This window comes from Salvelinus fontinalis, chromosome 27, assembly GCF_029448725.1.
Source record: "Salvelinus fontinalis isolate EN_2023a chromosome 27, ASM2944872v1, whole genome shotgun sequence".
NCBI lineage: Eukaryota > Metazoa > Chordata > Actinopteri > Salmoniformes > Salmonidae > Salvelinus > Salvelinus fontinalis.
Window position 1 is genome coordinate 10,816,034 of NC_074691.1, and position 18,452 is coordinate 10,834,485.

Here is an 18,452-nt window from a genome sequence, read left to right on the forward strand (position 1 = left end):
TGTTCACATAGCACAGACCTTGAAGCCGACAGCCTTGTTAAAATGCTCCAAACCAGAAGGTGGCAGTAGCGCTGCATTCTTAAGCTTAGTTTCCTTGTATGTGTTGCTTTGTAGGTAGCCAATGTTAGCTAACTAGCTTGCTGCGCTATTGTTGCTATCGTTGTAGAAAGCCCTTGTTGATTCTAGCCAGATAGCCATAGCTAGATAACTTATTAGCAAGATGACAAAGAAACAATTTAATTCCCTCTACATAATCCCATACTGCCAATGCCAGCCCATAGCCACATTTGTTGCTAGCTAAACGGTTAGCATGTAATTCGCTAGCTAGCACAACATAGCTATCTAGCCAAAGACACTGCAGTAACTCTTGGCAGTTAACACAGGCAGCTACTTCATGGAAACTAATCCATTGTGATTTAATTATAATGTCAATACTACAAGTAACTGCTAAAATAAAGGAAACACCGACAAAGTGTCTTAGGGCGTTGGGCCACCATGAGCCAGAACAGTTTCAATGCTCCTTCGGAGGGATGCAGCACCATTCTTCCACGAGAAATTCCATAATTTGGTGTTTTGTTGATGGTGGTGGAAAAGGCTGTCTCAGGTGCCACTCCAGAATCTCCCATAAGTGTTTGAGATCTGGTGACTGAAACGATCATGGCATATGGTTTACCTATGTTTTCATTCTCATCAAACCATTCAGTGACCACTCGTGCCCTGTGGATGGGGGCATTGTCATCCAATGGGGGCATAAGCCATGATCGTAGCCAAAATAATGGCATGCCCAGCATTTTTATACATGACCCTAAGCATGATGTTATTTGCTTAATTAGCTCAGGAACCACACATGTGGAAGCACCTGCTTTCAATATGCTTTGTATCCCTCATTTATTCAAGTGTTTCCATTATTTTGGCAGTTACCTGGAGCTACAGTGGCCAGTTAGCTAGCTTGGATGAATTATTTAGTGTTGTGGGCATTGTGCACTTAGCTAGCTACCACCCCATTGCCTACATTGCATATGAAGTGTGACTGGCTCATTTAGCAAGCTGCAAGGGGGTGGATGTCACTGGGAAAAGTAGCCTCTTTTTCTTCTTGTTGGCCGTCCTTTACGCTCCCCACTTGTGCTCTCTGATTGACTCAAAGTATCATTTTTTTGTCCCGACAGGGAAACCGTTTCTACGTGTAGAAACGCGAGCAAATGTCATCAGTCAGACGCTATCTGCAGGTGGTCCCAAAAACACACCACGCAGTCAGCAAGCCGAAACGAACGCCAGATAATCGGCACATCAACATTCAGTGCAGTGTGTTCTCTCTTAAAGTCTAGATGTTCATTCTGTTTAACAATATGACATTAATGTAGTGGTAAACCACTTTTATTTTCGAGAGGGGAGGCTCTGCGACGTCTTTGCTATATAAATACTTCTCTGTTAAGACCAGGCACCCCAATGAAGTTTCCATTCAGGCTTAAGCTTTCAAAATTCTTTCGTGAAGGTGAAAGTTCCTCACAGTGTTGTTGAATCAAAACAATATCTATGTTAAAGAATGGGTCAAGTTCCATGCTTCCAGAAGACGAAGTGTGTGCGTGTGTGTGTGCGTGTGTGTGAGCATGTGTGCGTGGGTGGGTGAATATGAACATGTGTGTGTTAGAGAGAGGGCGAGTTAGTCCCCTCGGTGTACCTGGCTTCAGCTTGTTGCCATCGTGGATGTAATCTGAGGTACACCAAGTTTTAAAGGGTAGGTAGCATAAACGTAACCACATGTAACTTATGGATTGGCATTAGTATACGCATCAAGTCCCAATGCAAAGTTACACCTCATGTCATGTCTGAAGTCATGCCGGAAAATATTTTTGTGGGGGTGTGACGTAATATGGAGGACCCGGCAAGCCAGCCTATTCTCTATAATGTTAACTCCTACAGAAATAACTTTAAATGTATAACCTCAAATATATAACCTGTATAACCTCGTTTCCACTCATGACTACTGGTTTCAATTACATTTTCAGCCAATTTACAAGCAAATACTTTATGAATTTACTGTTACAAATCAGCCTGCAAGGTTTCTAGCCAACTAGCCCGCTAACGGTAGCCCTACCAACATGCTAACATTACGTTAGCACTGCATGAGTAAAAGCTGATGAATAAAAGCTCATCTTTAAGATGAGCTGTTTCCATCCTGGCTGTAATCTGAGGTACACCAGCTGTTGAAGGTGGTCTGAACCACAGTACAACTAAATGGGACTCATTTGTAAATATTTTAAAGATTAACTAATATTTCTCAGATGATCTGCTGCTTAAATGGACTTATATACACTGAGTGTACAAAACATTAGGTACTAGAATTGTTGTTATGTTCAGTACTTCTGTCAAATGTATCTTGTGATTGAGAGGATCCAGTTTGTATTGACTCAGCCTCTACAAAGCTAAGAAAGGGCCTGCTCCATTACTCATTCATTGGTAGAGCTGTCTGGGCTGCTGTTAGCTCCCCACTCATGCTGCAAAGATGTTAACAGACTTGAATAATGCGACACAGCATGCAGAAATGTTGAAACAATGTCCATAAAGGCTAGAACGCTTCTACAATGCAAGACGACACCGGTAGCTTCCAGTATTAATTCTAGGCTAACTTTCCTTGCTAGCTTACGGCTGAATTCACTACCCTAGTACTTTGTTTGTGATAATATGCTAACCATAACACAAAATATACTGATTTCGAAGCTGATTGTCACCAAAAAACGTGATTAATTAATTTAGTCTCCCTCGCCACTAAAGCTCATTCACTTCCTCGTCTCCCTCGCCTTCCGTATGGTTTCCACTGGATTCCATAGCCACGAAGTCCACAGCCTGAGAGACAGCGCATACTTTTATAAAATAAAAGATTGCTTCGTCTATGCAAATGTTGTAGATCAGTACAATAAAATGATATGTTCTCCTAGCAGTTTCCAATCAAATAAGTCCTAAATGGAAAACATTGTTTGTCATCTGTAGCCCCATGAAATCAGATAAAACAAACTCAATGCATGCACATATTCCTAGTGAGTAATATGCATTCACCTGTATTGGGAATAGACCTAAGCTACATCTTGATTTACCAAGTTTATCAATAGAAATGTACGATTCAAATAAATTATTACCATTTATGTAGTTTTGTAGTTAGATTGGTAAAAAAAAAAGTCAAATTTATTGTATCATTGTATAATTTATTAATGAATGCATACATGGCTGTCTCCAAAAAATGGACTTACAAATGTTCTAATGTAATGATATTGAACTCAAAAGATGCTCCAACAGGTGAACAGAGCAGTAGCGAGAGTTTATCTGTCTGGATCAAGTGCCATTCTGTGACTTCGGGTAATACGTTTTTTATTTTTGTGGTATTGTTTTGATATCGAGTATCACGATGGTATAGAGTATCGTTACACTAAACTTGGTATCGGTATCGAAGTCAAAATTCTGGTTCCGTGACGACACTAATTGTGGGTAGTTTAGAAGATATCCGTAAATAAGTTAATAAATATGTTTGTAGTTATAGGTAACCAGATCATGACAACAACTAAGTTACTAAGTCTTTGACCACACTGTGTTGTTACCTTGGTGAGTAAATCTCATGATTCCTACCTACCCTTTAAGACCAGCTGTTTCCATCCTGGCTCTAATCTGAGGTACACCAGCTGTTGACGGTGGTCTGAACCACAGTGCATCAAATTTCGACTTATTTGTAAATATTTTAAACATGAACTAATATTTCTCAGATGAGCTGGTGCTTAAATGGACTTATATACACTGAGTGTACAAGACATTATGAATACCTTCCTAATATTGAGTTGCATCCCCTTTTCCCCTCAGAACAGCCTCAAATAGTTGTGGCATGGACTCTACAAGGTGTCAAGCATTCCACAGGGATGCTGGCCCATGTTGAGTCCAATGCTTCCCACAGTTGTCTCAAGTTGGCTGGATGTCCTTTCGGTGGTGGACCATTCTTGATACACACAGGAAACTGTTGAGCGTGAAAAACCCAGAAGCTTTGCAGTTCTTGACACACACTCAAACCAGTGTGCCTGGCACCTACTATACCCAGTTTAAAGGGACTTAAATATTTTGTCGTGCACCTTCTCTGAATGGCACACATACACAATCCATGTCTCAATTGTCTCAAGGCTTGAAAATCCTTCTTTAACCTGTCTCCTCCCCTTCATCTACAGTACACTGAAGTGGATTTAACAGGGGACATCAATAAGGGATCATAGCTTTCACCTGGATTCACCTGGTCAGTCTATGTCATGGAAAGAGTTCCTGATGTTTTGTACACTCAGTGTATTTTGAATAGGATTTCTTGTACTCCAATGTTAAAAATTTCCTTGAATAGTTAGAAATGTTGGGTTGTTGAATGAGGCCTTGAAGCTCTCAGGTGTAGCACTGATTTTGAGGATTTGACAACACTCTTTTGTTCACAATTGTGCTTGGCCCCAAATATTGAAGTGAATGATTCGGTCGTCGTACCTTGACCCACAGCAGATGTGTGTGTGTGTGTGTGTGTGTGTGTGTGTGTGTGTGTGTGTGTGTGTGTGTGTGTGTGTGTACCACGTGGCCACACTGGAGTACTGGGGCGCCTGCCAGCAGGCCTCAGAGCGTCCACTGCCAATTAGTCCCTTTATTTGTTTAAATTTCGCTGGACTGCGAGGTAGTTAGACATCCAATCCGTGTTGCTGCCTGACGCTGCAGAGGACTGCTCTGATTGAAGACTGGGATTTATAGGGTTTTTCACCGTGGTAATGGCCTTGGCGTATCGATGGCATAAACCAGAAGATGTACCAGCTGGTTTAACCCAGGGGACTGGCCGTGTTGAAAGGTGTGTTAGGCACGGGGCACTGATGGAGGGAAAGGCTGGCTGGCTGTGTAGTGGGCCTCTATTTTCTATCAATCAGAGTAAAATGTGCTGGCCATATATCATGATATCTGATCCCCACAAATAGGGTTACCTTGGACCTACAACCCTCCAGGTTCTCATTTATAGAAGCTGTGAACTCTACCTACTGCAGCTACACACCAGATCAGGAAAGTAACACACCGCAGGTTGTAACGAAGTTGCATTCATCATCTCCATATGAACATAAAATGACATAGATGAAGTAGGCTATAACTTGTTTGTTTAGAATACATTTTAGTTGACTTGGCTTTTTAATGTCAGGAATGCAGCAACAGCACTGTGTCCAGTTACAATCTCTCCACTTAAGTGCATTGATCGTTAATACCCATTACATTCTTTCTCTAATTGAAGCGGACATTTTTATGGTGCACCCACTCCTACTGAGTGAATGAGTCCATTGACAAGAGCGTGGCAGGGGCTGTTACCTCCAGAAATTAGCCTGGAGCTGTGGGTCAGTGCTCTGGCACTGGGAATAACAGCTCCGCAATGGGAGCTTTGTTTATTTATCTCCCTGGTTCCACAGTTCTCCTCTCAGGACCTATGACCCCCCCCCCTTGCACCCTCCCTCCGCCGGCCCAGGAGTGGCTGTGAGGCTGAGCCAAACCAGGGCCTTTTCTTTTTGAGCTGTAATTATGTGCAATAAGGAAGTGTGGACCTTTTTTTGTTTTTTGAAGGCTGGAAAAAAACTCTAACCACAATGTTGACCTGTAGCTGGGTCAGTTGCCAAGTAGTGAATTTCCTTTCCCACAGACAGACTAGTCCTGCAGCCCAGCCTACGAGAGGAGCCTGAATGGTGGATCATAAGAGTTCACCACTATGCCCTTTGGGCTGACCTATGCTCCTGTTTCTAAATCACACTAGGCAGATTTGTGTTAGTAGTGTTGAGGAGCCCAGCTTTGGCTCGGTGATTGAAACAACGAAGCCTTGTTTTCCATAGACCTTATTAGCTGGAGGCGGTTACATTTTCTCTAAACATATAATCTGTGATATGGCAAACTTATTTTCCTCTAGTTTTTATTTACAGAGAGCCTCTCCTTGCTGCTTACTCTTTTGCTCATCTTTTGATGCACTGAAATGAATTCTTCAGTCTGGTTGGTATGATTGCAAAACTTTCCATTTCCTTGTATTGCAAAGGACAAAAGAAGGCATTGACTGACAGTTTGAGTGCCTGGGCTGAAAGAAAATGATGTACCCAGCCTTTGTTATTCTGTGTCTCACTCTCTGAAACATGATTTACACGTTTCTCTCATGTAAGGACACATTGCAATAGTGTGTCACGATCGGGCTAGTTGTTTCATTGTATCATCCAATTCAATATCCTGCCAGTTTTCAGATGTTATCCCAGCCGGTCTCGTTTGAGTCAGTCTCAGGCTGTTCCAGAGCCCTGTTGCTGCTGGCTCCCTCTTCTGACAGTAGCCCTGTAGCTCCTCCCACTGTTATCATCAGCTCTGGTGAGATGTTTTGTCATCCAGATTGACATCTCCTCAGTTATGACATTACACATGCTCCCAGCTCAGATAAGACACCACTGCTACTTGCTATGTCATTTCCTTGGCACAACAGGAGTAATGTGCCTCAAAGCTGCAACGTCTCACTCCTCTTTATCAGACGGTCATACTTTGTGTTTAATATTTTTAAAGTCGCTTCTGGATTTCATTTGGCCCGACGTCCAATCTGATGGATTGGATTACCATCAAGGGACCTATAACTTTGAGAGAATTCAGGATGCTCGTCCTCCACCCACACTGGATTAATCTCTGCAGGTTTTTTCAGGGCCTAGAGCGCAATGTTTTGAATTGGCAAATTCTGAGCCTCCCACTAGAGGAAGTTTTGAATGAGTGCGGTTAGAAATAGCTCCAGATTGTGGGCATGTGCGAAAGATATTCACCAAGCTACACCGTGCTATTCTCACGAAAACCCACTATTCTCCTCGGCTCTGTATATCTAGGCTAAATATTCACCAGGGTCAAAAGACCCTCACTTCTGTGCTCTTGAGAAGGTCAGCATCATCCACACCATGTGGCCCTGTTGCTCAGTGTGAATGACGCTGGTCTGTCAGAGGTAAAGCGGTGTTTTTTGCTTGCCTCCAAGCTCCTCTGTAGCATTGACTTAACTGACGATCATGTGCAGATTGTTACAGTACTGGGAGCTACTGTTTGGTCCTGCTCTGTCCTTAATAAGACCATGTTGACGTTAAGATCGGTTGGAAAGGCTTTTGCTTCCTCAATAGTCCGAGGTGGTTTCCTGCTCTTTTATTAAGAGGCTTTTGGGGAGGGGAAGGGCTGTGAAATGAATGCCTTTCCTATTTTAAAAAGGATTTCTGAAATATTGTTTTGAAAGCTCCCCCACTGTGATGAAACAGGCGACCTCAAAATTTTTGACTGGTGTTTTTTCACCAGTATGAAGTTTGAATAGGCTGCTGTGTGCTCCCTCCTTCCCTGTCACTGCGTCACGCATAGGCCTACCTTGTCATTAACATCCTTTCAAAACACAGACTGGTACCGGTACAGTACACACTGTCTCTTTACTCTGTGTAGACCAAGAGAGGGTGTGTATGAGAATAGTAGGGAAACCGAGAAACTGCTATGTGTGTGTGTGTTAAGTTACAACTGTGGGTACTAACCTAAGCGTCTGTTTTCCAGAAGATGCTCAAGTTGTGGCTGAGGTGCTGCCACCACTGAGGCGTCCTCAGTGTGCTGAACGGAGCGAGCAGAGCAGTCCTGACCTGGCAGTACACGAATGGCCCAGGGAAGCCACCAGATTGACATTCGGGTTTTGCACGACCTGCGCCAGAAGTTCCCTGAAGTTCCAGAGGGTGTTGTGTCCCAGTGTGTTCTGCAGGTGAGTCTGGGGTATCCTCCTTTCCAATCCATAGGTTTTACCCAACAAAATATATTTAGCTGATATATCACAAATTACTGATTTTTAAGCTTCCCTTTTCCTCAGAACGACAACAATTTGGACGCCTGTTGTGAGTACCTGTCTCAGGTGAGCCCGGGGTACTTGTACAGCGAAGAAGGCAACCTCAGCAACACCGACGACCCCAGCTTCATCAGGCTCCGCAATCACATGACCCAGCTGAACCTGGGCCTGCAGTCTCAGTTTCAAAATGTGCATGCGGCCCCGGGACGGGACGGCCTGAGGATGAACGGCAGCAGGACTCTGTCCCACAGCCTGAGTGACGGGCCCCTCCAGACAGGACAGACCCCCAACAGTGACTTCTTCCAGCAGGAGCCCCAGTCAGCCCCCGTGCAGGCACCCTCCAGCCTCAATGTGTTTGCCGTGATGGAGCCCACGCGCAAGCCCCAGCCGCCCCAGCACCTGGGACTCTACCAGCTGGGGGGCAAAGGGCAGTCCATGGGCCATCATGGCCAGCAGATGCCCCGCTTCAACCCCATCACCGTCACCCTGGCCCCCAACATCCAGACGGGACGCAACACCCCCACCTCTTTGCACATACACGGTGGGCCCCATACACAGTCCGGACTGAGCAGTCCACAGGGTAACTCTATCTACATCAGACCTTATGTGACCCAGCCCGGCGGTACGACCCGGCAAAGCCATCAGCAGCAGGCGGGCAGGGCCCAATACAGCCCCACCTCCCAGCCCCAGCAGCAGATCTATCAGATCTCCCATCCCACCTCACTGCCTGGCTCCCGGACAGGCCCTTCCTCCCAGCAGCACCAGCACGGCTCCTCACATACCTCACAGCACCAGTCACAGGGCCACCAGACCTCCCATGTCTACATGCCCATCAGCTCCCCTACCAACCCACAGGCCCCCTCCTCTATCCTCCAGGCCCTCTCTGGAGGTCAGGCCTCCTCCTCTGGTGCCTCGTCCTCGGTCATGCCCTCTGGCATTTCCTCCTTTAGCCAGTACAACATCCAGAACATCTCCACCGGACCGCGCAAGAACCAGATAGAGATCAAACTTGAATCTCCTCAGAGGAGCAACTCCACCACGACCACGCTGCGCACTAGCAGCAGCCCCCGCTCCAACTCCTCCACCTCCTCCTCCTGCCCGTCATCCTCCTCCTCTGTCGGGGCAGCCCCTGGCCCCACCACTACCCCCCTGTCCATCGGAGGCCCGGGCCTAAGCCGCAGCCAGCCCACTGTTTACATCTCTGCCAGCCCGCCCACCGCTGCTACTACCACCCCCTCTGACGAGGCCGTCATGGTCCCAACCGGCTCTCGCTCCCAGCCCAAGTTTTACATTACTGCTAATAACGATGACGGTGGAGGCAGAAATCCTCCAACCGTCTACATCTCTGCTCAACCTCCTCCGCACGGGTCGCAGGGGGCCCGGAATATGGGGGGCCAGGTGAGCATGGGCCCCGCCTACATCCACCACCACCCACCCAAGTCCCGCGCGTCTATGGGAGGGGCAGGCACGGCCACCTCGCCCAGGGTGGTGGTCACCCAGCCCAACACCAAGTACACTTTCAAAATCACAGTGTCCCCCAACAAGCCCCCAGCAGTGTCCCCTGGCGTTGTTTCCCCTACCTTTGAGGCCACTAACCTCCTCAGCCTCCCGTCGGACCACCATTTTGTGGAGCCGGAGCCCCATCATCTCTCAGACCCGCTGTCTGCACACAGGGAGAGGCCCAGCGAGCCACGCAGACTCAGCATGGGTTCAGACGACGCTGCGTACACACAAGGTAAGACAGGATCAGGGTTACTAAAATCTCAGCCGTTAGCTGCTTTGCTTTGTCGACAGTCACGATCTGTCACTAGGAAGTATAGACACTCACCCACAAACACACATCCGGATACAGTTAGTTGTGCAATTGGTTAAGTTGAGCTATGGTATCCCTCAGTCACATGTGCAACAAAAGTCAAGTGCCCAAAGAGACATAACATCCACTTTTGAGAATAACTTTCCCTCACGACAGTAAGGAATAGAATGCATTTTTGTCCACCAGTAGTAAATGCCTTTTCCACTGCATTCTGCCAAGAAAGTAATTTGACTATTGCGTATCATTTATGCTTGCTTTTAACTTTGATTTCCGTAATATTGACACTAATGCATTTTTTAAGCCAAATTGTGTAGACGTTTGTCTCATTAAAAACCTCTTGGCCTTAAAACACTGCTTCATCTCAGCCTGATTTGAGGAAGCAGATGAATTGTTGAAGGTGACTCGCATAGGGAGGGGTGTGATTGGAGCATGAGTCGGCTGCAATAATGCTGGGTTTGCGCTCAGAGCCCTTGGACTGCGGCAGTGTGAGTCAAATGTGTTGGAGCGCAGCTTTTCCTTTTTTGGACTTTTGACTGGATTACGTGCGAGTCAGTGCCTGTGGCCTTTGCTAGACGCTTACTCGCTGCTGCGACTACTGTGGGGCTTCTCCTCTCTCTCCCCGGCCCTGAGGCTGTGCCTTCTGCTCCTTATCTATCACTGCAGCGGGGGGGGGGGGGGGGGGGGGGGGGGCTGCCTGGAAAAACACAAAGCCTACTTCTGAATGGTGGGGGATATTGTGTTTGTTGTTTACTTTGGTATTTCTGTGTAGGGAATGAATGAATTATAGCAGGGACGGCTAATTCCCGCATAGCATATAGCATGTTATGAATGCGTTATATGTAACACTTCTTAGGAAGCGTTTTGAGCAAGTTTTTCCCCGGGATCATTGTTCACTCCCCCAAAAGCCCTTTCTAAAATAGGCCATGAAATGAAGAACGTTTAAGCTACTGTATGATTCGTACTCAGCCCCACTGCACGTAGCGTTATTTCCAAAAGGGAAATGTATCTAGCTTTTGCGGTTCTTCAAACACACCATAAGCCTGTACTGTAAGCATGTACTTCAGCAGTCAGAGATAAGCCATCAGTCTGTCCCCATGTCACAGTGTTAATGTGTACTATGTATCTTGCAGCCCTGTTGGTTCACCAGAAGGCCCGTATGGACCGGCTGTGGCATGAGCTGGAGTTAAAAAAGAGGACGCTGGAGAAGCTAAAAGAGGAGGTCAACGAGATGGAGAACGACCTGACTAGGAGACGGCTAGAACGATCCAACTCCCAGTCCCAAATCCCCTCGGTAAGTCCCCACAGACACTGCTTTCCCACTACACACACTACTCTCCCACAGAGAGATACTACAATGACTAGAACATCAATGTTCCTTTCCTTGTGCAGCAGCTGTATTCAACTGTCTTAGTAGAGGTCTTTGGCAATTTGACTCGACAATACGCTCCTGAGTCGCATGGTGTATTTAATGTATTTTCTAAGGAAACAATTATTCTTTGGGGCAATTCAACAACAAAAAACACCCTCCCTTTGAATTTTTTCACCCAATGTCAGGTTTACGTTAAGCGTGCAGCTGTGGGTTTATTGAACTATATCAGACCGCAAATCAAATGGTGCTCGGAGTTTTCTGTTGAATCAGCTTTTTTTTGTGTGTCAACTATCACTGTGTGTTAGTCAGGCCAGCGAAAAGAGGACGTGGAAGGTTAAGGTTAAAAGCCTGGAGTTGGCCTCCCGGGTGGCGCAGTGGTCTAGGGCACTGCATCGCAGTGCTAGCTGCGCAACCAGAGTCTCTGGGTTCGCGCCCAGGCTCTGTCGCAGCCGGCCGCGACCAGGAGGTCCGTGGGGCGACGCACAATTGGCATAGCGTCGTCCGGGTTAGTGAGGGTTTGGCCGGTAGGGATATCCTTGTCTCATCGCGCTCCAGCGACTCCTGTGGCGGGCCGGGCGCAGTGCGCGCTAACCAAGGGGGCCAGGTACACGGTGTTTCCTCCGACACATTGGTGCGGCTGGCTTCCGGGTTGGAGGCACGCTGTGTTAAAGAAGCAGTGCGGCTTGGTTGGGTTGTGCTTCGGAGGACGCATGGCTTTCGACCTTCGTTTCTCCCGAGTCCGTACGGGAGTTGTAGCGATGAGACAAGATAGTAATTACTAGCGATTGGATACCACGAAAATTGGGGAGAAAATGGGATAAAAAATAAATATAAATAAATAAATAAAAAAGCCTGGAGTTGAACTCAGTAGCTCTTGTGTTTTCTGTGTATTCACTAGGCCAGGGAGACCTGGAGATAACTCTCTTCCTGACACTGTTAGCCCACTTGGCTCCGTGCACCTCCGATGACTTATGACAGGCCTGTGTTGTGAGTCAGTACCGAACAGCATGTGCCGAGGCTCTCAGTCTCTCTACTCATCCACGGTGGCTCATCAGCATACCGTGCTGCTGCCTGCCTGTAAATGGCGGTTTAGATGACCCTGTTTCCTTCTCTCTTATCAGATTGAGGAAATGCAGCAGTTACGATGCAAAAACAGGATACTGCAGATTGACATCGACCTTTTAACCAAAGAAATCGATCTTCAAACAAGAGGTAGGCGGCTCGGTTGGTTTCATGGGGTGTGCTTTGTCAGCGTGCTTGCCGGTGTTGGGATGAACGTGACACCAGCTCTCTGTGTGTGGTGTGCATGCATGTGCTGTACGTCCAGTGTGTTCATGGTGTTTTAACGTGCTGTCTTTGTTGCTTTAAGATCGGCTCCTTCGTGTAGCCCGGTCCTCATATTTCATTGTTTAGTCATATTTCTGTATGTTATAATGGGTAGCTCTGTAGAGAGAGAGAGAGAGAGTCAGAGAGGGGAAACTAATGTGGACTACAACAGAGCGAAGCAGAGAGGGGAAGCATGACTTGTGTTCAGTACAGCTGTACAGTAGTAGGTCTGTCTGCCTCTGCCAGGCCTGGTCTGGTCACATCCCCTCGGCACACGCAGTCAAGGTGCTGCCATTGTAATGTTAACTACCAGTTGTTTCCTGAATTGTATCCTGTTGCTGGTTGGTAACAAGGGATTTATAGCCCACCTGGCCGCTCTCCATGGTTGACAGGATTAATACACCAGCTAGCACAGTCACACAGGTGAATGGAGAATTAAAGGTGGCTCAGAATTGAATATGGCTTCTATTCAATAGATGGATTTGTGAAGAGTAAAGAGCCATGGCTTTGTTTTCTGAGTTCTTTATTTGTCTTTGTGTGTTAGACTGCAGTCTCTTGCTTTATTGGTACGTGACTCCTACACAGTTGCTGCTGTATGTGTGACTGTTGCATGTACAGTTGAAGTCAGAAGTTTAAATACACTTAGGTTGGAGTCATTAAAACACGTTTTTCAACCACTCCACACATTTCTTGTTAACAAACTATAGTTTTGGCAAGTCGGTTAGGACATCTACTTTGTGCATGACACACGTTATTCTTCTAACAATTGTTTACAGACAGATTATTTCACTTATAATTCACTGTATCACAATTCCAGTGGGTCAGAAGTTTACATACACTAAGTTGACTGTGCCTTTAAACAGCTTGGAAAATTCCAGAAAGGAGGTCATGGCTTTAGAAGCGTTTGATAGGCTAATTGACATCATTTGAGTTATTGGAGGTGTACCTGTGGATGTATTTCAAGGCCTACCTTCAAACTCAGTGCCTCTTTGCTTGACATCATGGGAAAATCAAAAGAAATCAGCCAAGACCTCAGAAAAAATATTGTAGACCTCCACAAGTCTGGTTCGTCCTTGGGAGCAATTTCCAAATGCCTGAAGGTACCACATTCATCTGTACAAACAATAGTACGCAAGTATAAACACCATGGGACAACGCAGCCGTCATACCACTCAGGAAGGAGACTTGTTTTGTCTACTAGAGCTGAATGTACTTTGGTACGAAAAATGCAAATCAATCCCAGAACAACAGCAAAGGACCTTGTGAAGATGCTGGAGGAAACTGGTACAAAAGTATCTATATCCACAGTTAAACGAGTCCTATATCGACATAACCTGAAAGGCCGCTCAGCAAGGAAGAAGCCACTGCTCCAAAACTGTCATTAAAAAGTCAGACTACGGTTTGCAACTGCACATGGGGACAAAGATCGTACTTTTTGGAGAAATAACCTCTGGTCTGATGAAACAAAAATAGAACTGTTTGGCCATAATGACAATCGTTATGTTTGGAGGAAAAAGGGTGAGGCTAGCAAACCGAAGAACACCATCCCAACCGTGAAGCACAGGGGTGGCAGCATCATGTTGTGGGGGTGCTTTGCTGCAGGAGGGTCTGGTGCACCTCACAAAATAGATGGCATCATGATAAAGGAAAATTATGTGGATATATTGAAGCAACATCTCAAGACATCAGTCAGGAAGTTAAAGCTTTGTTGCAAATGGGCCTTCCAAATGGACAATGACCCCAAGCATACTCCCAAAGTTGTGGCAAAATGGCTTAAGAACAACAAAGTCAAGGTATTGGAGTGGCCATCACAAAGCCCTGACCTCAATCCAATAGAACATGTGTAGGCAGAACTGAAAAAGCGTGTGCGAGCAAGGAGGCCTACAAACCTGACTCAGTTACACCAGCTCTATCAGGAGGAATGGGCCACAATTCACCCAACTTATTGTGGGAAGCTTGTGGAAGGCTACCTGAAACATTTGACCCAGGTTAAACAATTTAAAGGCAATGCTACCAAATACTAATTGAGTGTATGTAAACTTCTGTGATGAAATAAATAAATGCTGAAATAAATCATTCTCTCTACTATTATTCAGACATTCTTAAAATTAAGTGGTGATCCCAACTGACCGAAAACAGGGACTTTTTACTAGGATTAAATGTCAGGAATTGGGATGTATTTGGCTAAGATGTATGTAAACTTCCGACTTCAACCTGTATGTTCGTGTGCTATGTGTACTGATGCTTTCAGTTTAGCTTATGATGTCTCTGTCCTGTTTGTCGCAGGACCCCACTTTAATCCCAGTGCAATTCATAACTTCTATGACAACATTGGATTCCTAGGTCCTGTCCCACCCAAACCCAAAGGTACTTTACGTGTTGGTAAGTTTAGGAAAGGTTGCATGGTCGCCTCTGGACAACCTGACCCTCTTCCTCTTCCACTTTCCCTCTCTCCTTTCTTGGTGTTTTACTTAGTCATCAATGAATATATATTGATAATGGGGCTTGAGATCTGTACTGGTGATGTTTTCTATCAGGGGTTATTTCTGTCTATCTGGGTAAAGTCTGCATTGTTTAGATCATTCTCATCACATATGTAACCTTTCATCCTAAGTGTTTTCATTCAAGTATCTGTAAAACCTGGCGTCATTGGTGTTTTCATTCATACTTGCGGTGTTGTTTTCACCTCTGCATATGTCATCTTTGTTTTCATGCCATTCCTCTCCTCCGTCTCTTGCTTCATTCCTTCCCTCCATCCTGTGCTTGGGACCTGTCAGAGCCAGAGGGTCAGGGGACAGACAGAAGAATATTTAATGTCACCTCCACGCTAACCATGGAGCCCTCTTCTGCCCCTCCTCCTCCCGCTGCTCTCCCTCTGGGTTGGTACCTGTAGCTCTGTCCGTCTGTCCGTCTGTCCCTCTGTCTGTCCCAGTGGTCCAACCTCTCCCCTTTCCTCCTTCATACTGGGTCAGTCCTGTCCATCCAACCTGCACACCATAACAACCTTACAACAGATGACCTTTACATAACGTTTTGCCATTTCATATTTAGAAAGCATCATTGACCACTAGAAAATAACTTGAGTCATCCCTTCAGCACATTTGTTGATGAAAGGTTTTCCTGTTATTTGAAAATTTGACAGGATTCTCTTAGCACTCGGATACTTTCTTAGCATTAAAAGGGCAATATGCAGTTGCTACATCCATTTTTGGACTTATAAACTAATGATATATACCCATTGATTATTGAAGAATATAACTTAGAAAGGCCTCAGGAGCTTAGTTCAACTGTTGTACCCCATCAGAACCCAAAGAATAAGCTTGTTTTACTCCAATGTGAACAAAGTACATGTAAACAAACACTATAGTCTCAACATGGTTAAATCTATAATTTTAATACCATCAATGGTCAGTACTTGCATCCATAGCTCTGTCTATGAATTTGAGAGTGGTTGTATTTCTCCAGGCCCATCCCTCTGCTTTTTACTGAAAAGGGCGGGGGACGCTTTGTTATTGTTTCAACTGCGGTTTGCCCCTTTAATCATTTTCTTGTGCAAGACACATCCTGGAGGGTTAAAGAACCACAGTGATTCAGCAACTACCAACTGCCAATTCAAACCATCAGTGGTGCAGTGACAAAATACAATTTTTATTGCTGAAAAACAAACCAGCACATTGATTGACACATTGATTCACTCTTGACATTCTGAGCCCACATTGATTGATGTTCATTGCCTGCAGCTGTCTGTGTGTTTATCTCTGTAGTCTGTTGGGTGACTAACACCTCTTTCTCTCTCTCTTTCTCTCCCTCCCTCTATCCAGAGTCAGACCAGGAGGAAGACGAGGGGACGCAGTGGAGCTGCACGGCCTGCACCTTCCTCAACCACCCGGCCCTCAACCGCTGTGAACAGTGCGAGTTCCCACGGCACTTCTGAGCCACAAAGACGCCGACGATACCCAACACCCCGCTCCACTTTTCAATGAGAATCAAAGAAACTAGATTTGAAAAGTTTTTCTTTTGCTAGTGGTAAGAAAATGAATGGACAGGGTTTGTAGTTTTTTCCATTTTGGGCCTGCCCCCCCCCCCCCCCCCCCCCTCCTCCGAGGTTTGTAGAATGCTGAAGGCTTGACTGGATAGTGTTTACAGGTTGTGTTACTTTACTTAGCCAGCAGAGTTGGATGATACCTCACCTTGGAGTCTCTGCATGCGTGGGTCACCCCCCCTGCTCAACGCTCGACGGGCGACTTTACCCCTGGGGATGCCTCGCTGCTTCCTTATACAGTATTATCGGTGTCCTGCAGTGTGAGGGCACACACACACACGCACGAAAACCAACATGGGTGCCAACGTGCCTTTGCTGATTTGTGATGGCCTAATCAGGAATGGGAACTTTGGTCAGCTTTCACCTCACACCTGAAGGGAAAACTAACAGACTACTTGTGGACTATTTGTTTGGTTGCTGTTTTTATAGGATGGCTGGGGGAAACTCACAGTGTTATTACTGCCACCAAAACGTGCCTCTCGTTCTCCCCTGTAGTGTCCCTTATCAATCTCTTCAATCTACAGTAAAAAGAACGAAAAATAAATTGCATGCTTTTTGTGTACAGTACATAGAGGGAGGAAATACCCTTGAGCTTTTTACTGTACATAATTTTTGAATGTGCCTTAAAATGCTTTCTTCCTCACTCTATGAAACACATGTATTTCCTGTAAGTATAGCTTTATAGACTTTATTAACTTTGTTTTGTTTCCATTCTTTCAAACCAATAAGCACAGTGTCCCTTTTAAGCTCTTTACTTGATTTCTGTGAGAATTTAAGTATCGTGTAAAAAAGGGGAGCAGTTGTATGAGAACTCTGCAGTCCTGAAGCTTCGTTCACTCAGTCTGTTGTTCATCGCTTGTGTAAATGCAGAATTTCCTGTGTACGATCTGCAGATGCAGCAAAATCGAAAGATGGACGAGTTTTCTAGCATGCCAGAGCTCTTGGACTGGTGAAAAAAGCTCATAAGCAGAATGACATCTTATCTGACAACTGGAATGTAGGTTTAATATTTGGGGACTTTTACACCTCAGCGTCACGAGACCCATGAATTTTTAGTTCATCCTAAAACTTGCATCAAAATAGAAGCTTTCAAATCGGATGGAAGAAAAGACTTTGGTAATTGTATTAAGGTGTTGTCTATGTACAGCTTTGTGGAAGGCAACTGTTTCCTGAGGGCTTTCAGAATCAGAGTATTTTGCTATGCAGTTTAAATAGGGTTTTCTAGTGTTCCAAAGATCAGAATGAATATGTTTTAAAGTATTCCTGTTTCAAATCAGCAGATATTTATATAGGTATGTGCCTTACCATATCTCCTCCTGGCCAGAAGTTTAGAATATATCCTCCAAAAAAAGACGACAAGGACAGTGCCATCTTTACATTTCTAGTAAAGTGTGACAAAATGGTGACTGTCCTCTTTGTATCTTGTTTTTATTGGGTTTAATTTGTCCTGTGAAGCTTTTGTTTGATGAGGATGGTTTAAAAGTTTACCATTGTAATGATTTTACCTTAATTGTGGAATAGTTTATTATTCTTTGTGAAGGTTTTTTACATGTTGCCTTACATTAATGCCTTAGATTGGCATTTGTATTGATTATCTATGCAGTCACAAATCAAGTTTTTTTTTTTTTTTTTTACCAAAGCTTAGTATATTGTTAAAACGATTAGGTAGAAGCTAAATTCTTTGTTGTCTCTGTTAAGCACTTATGTCATATTTTTTCCCTCTAAAACCCCCAAAGAAACCCAGTTTTCAGCTTTATCTGCAAAGCTCGGTGTGAAGAGTCAGTTCATACTTGTTTTATTAATAAAATAAAATAAAATAATTTGGATATCTAAAGTGTGTTTGATTTTAGCTGGGAAAACTGTCTTTGTAACAGATAAGTTATTTGTAAAAAGAAAAAAAGAAGAAAAAAAAATCTATTCTGGATTTCTTACTGGATATTCTACTTGTTGATTCCATTCCATTGGTTGTTGGCTTGTGGTGACGTGATGACAATTGTCTTTGGATCATTTCTCCTCACTCCAATAGATGGCAGTAGAGACCTAAAATAGTTGG

General features: G+C 44.9%; 1 protein-coding gene across 8 annotated transcripts in view; it reads left to right on the forward strand.

Moving 5' to 3' along the window:
- LOC129825016 (TGF-beta-activated kinase 1 and MAP3K7-binding protein 2-like) overlaps positions 1-18,233 on the forward strand; it is a 73,127-nt gene extending 54,894 nt beyond the window's left edge. The window contains exons 2-8 of one of the 8 annotated variants that reach the window (XM_055884654.1): positions 7,570-7,768; positions 7,874-9,584; positions 10,793-10,953; positions 12,153-12,243; positions 14,644-14,739; positions 15,135-15,236; positions 16,179-18,233. In XM_055884654.1, the coding sequence (XP_055740629.1) occupies positions 7,667-7,768; positions 7,874-9,584; positions 10,793-10,953; positions 12,153-12,243; positions 14,644-14,739; positions 15,135-15,236; positions 16,179-16,291 (2,376 nt within the window). In that variant the 5' untranslated portion in view covers positions 7,570-7,666 and the 3' untranslated portion in view covers positions 16,292-18,233. The remainder of the gene's footprint in view (positions 1-7,569; positions 7,769-7,873; positions 9,585-10,792; positions 10,954-12,152; positions 12,244-14,643; positions 14,740-15,134; positions 15,237-16,178) is intronic. The other 7 variants (XM_055884656.1, XM_055884655.1, XM_055884657.1 and 4 more) reach the window with 7 other exon arrangements.
- Positions 18,234-18,452: the final 219 nt, after the last annotated feature.